The 8217-nt window shown below is 39.1% G+C and overlaps 1 protein-coding gene across 1 annotated transcript; it reads right to left on the minus strand.

Moving 5' to 3' along the window:
• Positions 1-278: 278 nt before the first annotated feature.
• Positions 279-7891, minus strand: FGG (fibrinogen gamma chain). The gene is made up of 9 exons (XM_007116128.3): positions 7813-7891; positions 7667-7711; positions 7289-7472; positions 7084-7177; positions 5424-5554; positions 4994-5127; positions 3855-4039; positions 2146-2423; positions 279-521 (listed from the first exon to the last, which is right to left on the minus strand). Exons 1-9 carry the CDS (start codon positions 7888-7890, stop codon positions 313-315), a joined length of 1338 nt encoding a protein of 445 aa, XP_007116190.2. The 5' UTR covers position 7891; the 3' UTR covers positions 279-312.
• Between the last annotated feature and the right edge of the window lie 326 nt (positions 7892-8217).

Here is an 8217-nt window from a genome sequence, read left to right on the forward strand (position 1 = left end):
AAAAAATCACCAAGACACAATGACGTGTGATCATTAAAATGCAAACTATCACAATGATTTTATTACATATTTAGGAAATAAGCTAAAATATTATTATCTCATTAAATAAACAAATTTTAAATAATTCTGCATTCAGTAATTTGGGAATACAGTCCAAAGTGAGTTTTAATTGCCATTCAAGGCTAACTATTCTTAATAAAAGACTTAAAATTAATAAATACAGTAAGAGAAAATGGGAAGAAAATTTCATAAAAGTTTCTGAAGCTTTGTGGGTTAATAGAAATGAACAGCTAATCCTCAGGGTAAAATGACTTAGTCATATTCTGTTTCAACTTGGTGTTCTGGTCTGACCTGTTTGGCTCCCCCAAGGTGGTGCTGCTGTCCTTCTCCAATGGCGATTCTGTTATATGGGATTAGTTTCATGGTGGTTGTCTTCATTGAATACCACCGGGATTTCCAAGTGGCCCAAATAATGCCATTATCATAACCCTTAGGAGTAGATGTTTTTGAGTAAGTGCCACCTAAAACAAATTGTAGATGCACATATCACTGCTCTTGAATCTCTTCCCCTCAGAAAGTCTATAAAGAACTGTCTATTATGAAGTCCATTGTCATTTACATCAGATTTTATAGTGTTATCTACTAAGTGAAAATATCCTTAAAGACTCCTAAATTCTCCATTTACAATTGACATAAACTTATTATTAAACACACTCTTACAGCTGTGTTGTGCTTTCTGGTCACATCCACACTTTAAATGTATTCACTGCTAACAGGCTTAGAACCCCAAATTTCCCCAATTGGTCTCTCCCGCTAAGTTTAGCCATCCTGGATTCAGCTATTATGGACCACCTTTCTGAAAACAGGTCATAATTCCTCATCAGATGATCTCAGGTAATCTGAAAAACACAATTTTACTGGAAAATACGAGGAGCTCTAGAAAGCAGTTCTGGAATGTTATTTTACATCTCCATCATAAAGTGGAGGCTAGGGCTTCCCTGGTGGCGCAGTGGTTGAGAGTCCACCTGCCGATGCAGGGGACATGGGTTCGTGCCCTGGTCCGGGAAGATCCCACATGCCGCGGAGCGGCTGGGCCCGTGAGCCATCGCCGCTGAGCCTGCGCGTCCGGAGCCTGTGCTCCTCAACGGAAGAGGCCACGACAGTGAGAGGCCGGCGTAACGCAAAAAAAAAAAAAAAAAAAAAAAAAAAAAAAATTAAAAAAATTAAAGTAAAGTGGAGGCTGGGCTGAAGTGCCTTCACCTCATTCCTGGACACTAGATCTCATGTGATTTTGTAAGGGATTGTCAGAGTCTAGTACTGGAGGGTACCACAAGCTATCAACACGGCTACTCTGGATCATATGGATCAGCCACCTTCCCTGAGAGCTTCTTCTAATTACATGGTTTGTTGGTGCAAAGCTAAGTTAGGTCTCAAAAAAAAAATTGTGAAAACCAAAGGGTTAGTATAAGTAGTTTTTAAGAGGATTCCAAGTCACCTCTTGGCTAGGACAGGGCCCTAAGGAGGGAAGATTGCTCATTTTAATGGATGAGGGTTTCCCCATGCATACCTGTTGGGTAGTTACAATAGTTTGTCAGTAAGTAAAACCAGTGCTCAGAACTACTCCAGTCTTAGAGCAAACTATAGCTTGCCCTCCCCTTGTCCTAAAATAAGTGTCTACACTCCTCAGGCTGGACTCCTCTCCTCTTAGGCTTTCATGGACATCTGCCCTCACCAATACATCCCTGCTCTTTGCTTAATTCCTCCAGATTCCTACTCACTGCTTACTGGATCTATCTGACACATAGCTCATGGGAAGCTGAACCAGGCTACTGTGTTAACAAGCATAAACATGGTAATGTTAGTCCGTCCAGATCATATATATGGTAAGCCTAGAGGAGACACCATAACCCAAAGTATCAACTTTGATGGAGGCACGATGAATACCACTGCATAGTTTGCAGCAGTTGGATTTCTTGTAGAAGGACCAATTTCAGGTATAAGCTAGCAGTATTCAATTCTGGTTTAAAATAAAGAACTATATAATAAGCTCTCAATATCTTTATTCATTTCCTTATATTTATTTATTACCTTTTATAAAAATATAGACTATGCACAAATTCATACATCTAAGGAAGAAAGCCATACCTTGGTAATAAATTCCATTGAGGTGGCCAGCATGACATTTGTTCATCCACCAACCAGATCCATCCTGTTCAGCACAGTTGCCTTCAAACTTATCATTGTCATTGTCCCAGGTACTGAACTGCATGCCATTGTGGGATGTGAAAAACTTGTCACTAGTATCCTCGCCAAAATCGTAGCCATCAAACGCATCTCCAGCATCTCCACCAATGAAGTAGGCGTATGTCAAGCGGTATTTGTCGCTTTCACCTGTCACCCTGAACGTAGAATAGTCTGCAGTACTACAAAGAAGGGAATAGAGACCTTAGACCCTGAGCCTCAGAAGGCATCTCAGAAGTTCTCTCTTTCATAGGACAATTGTTTGGAATTTTTAACTTTGCTTCTTAATCTGAAATGTGCTCATTGAATAAAATTTTCTGCAAATCTGGCAAGGGAAAATGGATGTGGGAACCAGCACCACTCAGGATGGGTCTAGAAGCCTTCAAGAAAGGCTTCTAGTCCCAGGAAGACTAAAAATTTCAGCCATCTGAATGCTTTTTGCCTATAGGATCCTAATATCCAACCCAGATGCGTGGATGAACCTGACTAATTTCATATTTTCCACTTTTATCTCAGCGTGTCGCATGTACACACAGTTCTCATAAACCACATTAATTATCTGACAGTGAGTGACAAACAGTGCAGCAAACTTGAAGGAGCTACAGTTCCATTAGCCACTCATACCATCTAAAGTGTGAAATCCTAAAGGGGTTTTTCTTTCCCAAGGCAGTGTGGCAGTGACAAGGAGGGTTTCCTCAAGCATCACATAAAAGAAGTTCCCTGTATGGCCCACAAAACATGAGCTATAGGATCAGAGAGAGATTCTGCCCTGGAAAATAGTTGTGAATGAGGGCCAGAATTCTATGGAGTTCAGGGAAGAATGGGCTTTGGTGCATGAACAGAGATTTCCAGAAAACATTTAGCTTCCCTGATCTCTAGGACTTGGGATATAGGAGATGTTCTCATAGGAGGTCTACTGACTATGGTATTATACTTTCTGGTTAAAAACTTAAAAAAGTAAAAATACGTATTTGGGCACAGACTATATTTCATCATGCCATAGACGTAACAAGAGGGTTGGATATTGTTTTGAATTTTCATTAGGCATACGACACTCAAAGTGCCCAGACAGCTCTAGCTCACCAAAGAAGCCAGCTGGTTTCATTTTAAAGTAGCTCCTGGATTTGACTGACTGAATGGTCATTAAAGCACTGGGAAATCTGAAGAAGCTAGATTCACTCTTCAACAAGGATAATCACTAAGAGGATGGGTTGTAGAGTTAAACTACCTGAGTTTAAATCCAACCTTTACCATATACCAGCGATGAGACAGTGGAAATGTTAATCTGTAAAATGGGATTAATAGTAGTTCCTGTCTCATGAAACAGTTATTTGGATTAGATTAAATTATAATTTCATGTTCAATTTATGGTACATATTAAATGCTCAGGAAATACTAGCTATTATTTTGTATGGTTCCAGGGTAAGTGGATTGTACCAGAACACTTAGATCCTGCCTAATTAGGACCTGGCAACTTGGACTTCTGGGGAACATAGTTGGATGTGCTCTTCGCATCTGTCAGACTGTCCTCCCCACTGTTCTGTTGAGAGCTGGAAAGTGCATACTCCAGACTGTCTCTACGGCAAAAAGTTAAAAGTCCTTTCTAATAGTACCTGGTTCTGCCATTCCAGTCCTCCAACTGCACTCTTAATACATATGGGATGGTAGACTGTGTGCTTATCAAATGAATCTTCTCATTTCCCAGCCAAAATTCTGTGTTTCCAGTAGGAGACAGATGTCCAAACCCTTCCTTATATTGAATCCAGTTTTTCTTGAAATCCACACTGCCATCAAGCCTCTAATTATACAATTGCACGGGCAAAAGGAGAGAGTGGATTATCAGTGCACATTAAAAAAAAATTATAAACATTTTGTCCAGAATATGGAGGGTATGATTTCATCATTTACTAAGTGATCCTGGGCTGGCTGCTTCAGTTTTCTCACCTATCAAGTAGGAATAATGACGGATTACACCAGAGAATGTAAAAGTACTTAAAAGAGCGACTGGCACATGATAAATTATAAACTAGTAGTTTTAAAACTACTAGTAGTAGTTTTAACTACTATAACTACTAGTAGTTTTAAAACTAGTAGTTTTTAAAAGACTCCTAGAAGACTCCAGAACACCAGCTTGATGTTGCTGATTCTTATACTGATGGTAGAAAGGTCAACCTACTGCTCAATCTGTGTCTACCAGCCAGAGCTCCCCTCACTTACTGGCTCTTGAGCGCCCCCTGCAGGATGAGTTGTAACAGTGGTCAAAGGTAAACCATGCAAGAGGATTTGCAGTGGGTGCCTGGGGCTGGCAAAGGCAATAGAGGGTCCTGGTCTTGGAACGGCCTAAGTGTATCCTCTGGGTGACATCATCTTCTTGTGATGGGCAGCCCTAGGTCTTGATGTACCTGTCAAGAGAGGTCTCTTCGAGTTCTTTGTCACTATGATATTGTGATTATGTGCCCTCATGAATCTACAACAGCAGGGCCAGCATAGTAGAAAGTCACAGCACGGACTGAAACCAGACTATATCCTTGCTCTGTTACTTATTAGTTATGTGACTTTGGGGAAGTTATTGATACTCAGCCTCTTGTGCCTGTTTCCTCCTCTGTAAATAGGGATAAGAAGGCAAAAACTACCGCAAAGGGAAGTTGTGAGTGTTAATTCAGTTAATGTTCACAAGGTGCTTGGAAACGTATCGGGCATATAGCAGAACAGTTAGGTGTCTATTAAATACACACGATGTGGGAAAAAATACCTTCTGAAACACAGTCCATCCATTTCCAGACCCATCAATTTCACAGTAGATTAAGAACTGCTGCTTAGCGTTCAGAGGTTTGATAAAGTAAAGCCCACTCTCTCTGGCCCCCTTATTGGCAATGTCTTGACAATCTGAAAAAGAAGAAATTTTTGTGGTGGTTTGAAATCCAGGTAAGACTGTGCCAGCCTTGAAAATGAAATTTTTAACATGTCGTAAACCATTCATTTCCTGAGAAGTATTTACTTCTCACGTGATTATTCCTTTCAAAGTATTTTTTTCAGCTACTCAAGAAAAGTCTAAGCAGACTGTTTAGATTTAATAGCTAGACATTTTCCAATGTATTTGTATACATTCCAATACATACAATCTCCTTTACTTTTTATATTTGCTTTGATGAACTTCATCCCAATATAAAACTTTCACTTACCTTTCCCAGTTGTATCATGTATTTTCACTGTATCTTGACAAGGTTCCTGACACTTTGCTTCCAGTTGGACCACTCTCTGTTTCAGGTTGATGATTTTTTGATTATTTGAATTATATATTTCCTGCAAAAATCTACAAGCAAAATAATAACAGAGTATTCCCTTTAGAGGAATAATTTTGTATATTCTTTTAAAAAAATACCACCTTATTTTCTCAAGAATTATTTCCTGATAAATTACTCCATTCTTGGAAAAAGTGTAAAATGATGTTAATAAATAAATTGAGGTGAATTAAAATTCTAAGCATTTTGGAAAAGAAAATAACAAGGTCCTTGCCAATAAACAGTATCATTGTTAAGTGGCCTTTCTGAATTTTATCTTTTGCATAAAGGGCAGCAGATAATGATGTACAGAAGTGATGATTAATAGGAAGACCATCTGGTGATTATTCTTGGGACAATATTCTTAGGGAAGGAAAGGCCCTGTTCCGAAATTCACATGTGCTGAAGCATTATTCCTTTTCACTTGTGGATTTACTGAGGATCTGTTTATGGACTTGAATCTTATAACTTACATAGGAAAAGTATCTGGGGCACTACCTTACCTAAAATAAAATAACAGACATTTTCCCTTTCTTCCTAATGTTTCTATTTACATAGCTTCAGAAAAAGGCTGGGGGAAGTGAAAAATCTTGCTTTGTTGTTTCTCACAGGGTTGCTTGTACCTATTCAGAAATGATAGAAAACTATCTACAGTACATAGACTGTCGTCTCTTTCTTTGAGGTATAGGATAGACAAACCATTTGACCACGTTTTTCTCTACTGCGCCTTAGAAAATTTCTGCACTGTAGTCTCTTTCAACTTCAATGATGGGCAATAATAATGCAAATCATAATGCTAATAATATCACAATAATAATAATAGCCCTCTGATATCAAAAAGAGGATAAATCCCTCCTGGGCCACTTTTCCTCAGCCGCCATTTATCTCAATTTCTTATACTACTTTGAGAACAATTTAGGAAAAAAATTGAGGAAGAAACTAAAACTGTATCTGAGACCCTATGTTCAGAAAGTCTACGAGTCCCTGGGAAGTTGTTAACAGAGGCATTTTACTTTCAAGAGAAGGGAGGAGAATATGTAATTGCAGGTTCCATGATCAACAGGTAGCTTTACAATGTTTGTTACACTTATTTCTTAAAACACATTTTTTCTGCTCTGCCTTCAATATAATTTACTTTTGCAGCCAAGATCCTTCCTATGTCTCTGCTTACAAATTCCTCCCCACACATTTGTTGACATTCTTATAAAAAGAATTTTATTTTCAACACCCATATTCCCATCAGTTTGAATTTACGTTGTAAGACAAATGGGGGTGAGGGGAAACACTTTGGTAAATACGGTCATAAAGCATTTGAAGACACCTAAAACATCTTTCTCCCACATGATTATTTTTTTTCCACATCATTATTAAAAAGCAATTACAGTCCAATACAACTCATATTGCCTAAATACTTCTATCTCCACTGTGTTCAAGATGGTCAGGCATCATGTCAATTAGATACAAGTAGAAAAAAATAAAAAGATTTCTTCTACTGAAGCTTGGAATATTGAGTAAACACTAGCTCAGTTTTGGAGAGCAAATTGAAACAAAAAATGCTTACCGAACTGTTGATTCATGTGTTGAAATCAATGTTTCGTATTTCATAATTTCTTCCAACATTTTCTTGGAATTCTTGGTAGCACTCTCTATCCCACCTGTAACATGGGATCAAAGACATAAAAATACATAAACAAACAGAACCACTGAAATAACAGCAAAAGAACTTCACAGTTGAAGTTCTCAGTCAGTGGTGGTTAGATTCTCACTTGGCTTTGCTGGTCCATCAGAGCGGTAGCTGATCTGGATTTCTTTGACCAACTCTCTGGCTTCTGATGTCTTGTTCTCAACCTGACGTAAGATGCCTTCCAAATTCTGTAGATCCTTGTCTACATTGGTTTGGTAAGTAGACAGGAAATCTGCAATTCCACAGGTAGTTGGGCAATAACTACCCTGAAAATACAATAATAGAGTGCTTTAAAATCCTGATAAAAAGCTACATAAGATCTCCTAATCAAAATAGGTAAAACCTAGACTACATTAAAAAAAAAAAGTCTAAACTGCCAAATGATATTTGCGAGAGAATTTCTTATATTTCTCTGCCCACATCCAGCGCAAACACAGCGAGAAACATAAAAACTACTTACAAATCTTTCATCTAAGATGCAGCAGTTGTCTCGGGTAGCAATATACTAGAGGAGGAAAATACAGACATTTCACTAGTTTATCGTGTATTTTCTTATTTTTAAACTTTCCGTTTAAAACAAATACGTTTTGTAAACAGCACACTTACTGCCAGGCATGTTGAAGAGAGCAATGAAAGAGTGTAGAAGCAGAGGATTAAACTCCGGGGGTGCGAGGACCAACTCATGGTGTAGGGGGTGCCCGGTGGTCCAAGCCTGAAGGGTCAGAACTGTGACATCTCCGCTCCAATTGTCCCTTTATTTAAGCTCCGAAGATGGCAGGACTGCCAGTGGCTGGAGCTGATCACGGGGCTTTCTTACCAGGGGGGCGGGATGTCTTTCCAGTCTCTTTGTCCTCATCCTGGCCCCGGACTAATGTTTAGTCAGGTTCCCAGATTTTGCACACAGGTCTAAGCTCCTCCTTTCTGGCCCAGCTCAACCCTTCTCCTGCGAAGCCAACTCTTCTGCAAAGGCTAGTGAAGCATTAGCCTTAGTTGCGATGAGGAGGGAGGGGG

The sequence above is a fragment of the Physeter macrocephalus genome, chromosome 7 (genome assembly GCF_002837175.3).
Source record: "Physeter macrocephalus isolate SW-GA chromosome 7, ASM283717v5, whole genome shotgun sequence".
Classification (NCBI taxonomy): Eukaryota; Metazoa; Chordata; class Mammalia; order Artiodactyla; family Physeteridae; genus Physeter; species Physeter macrocephalus.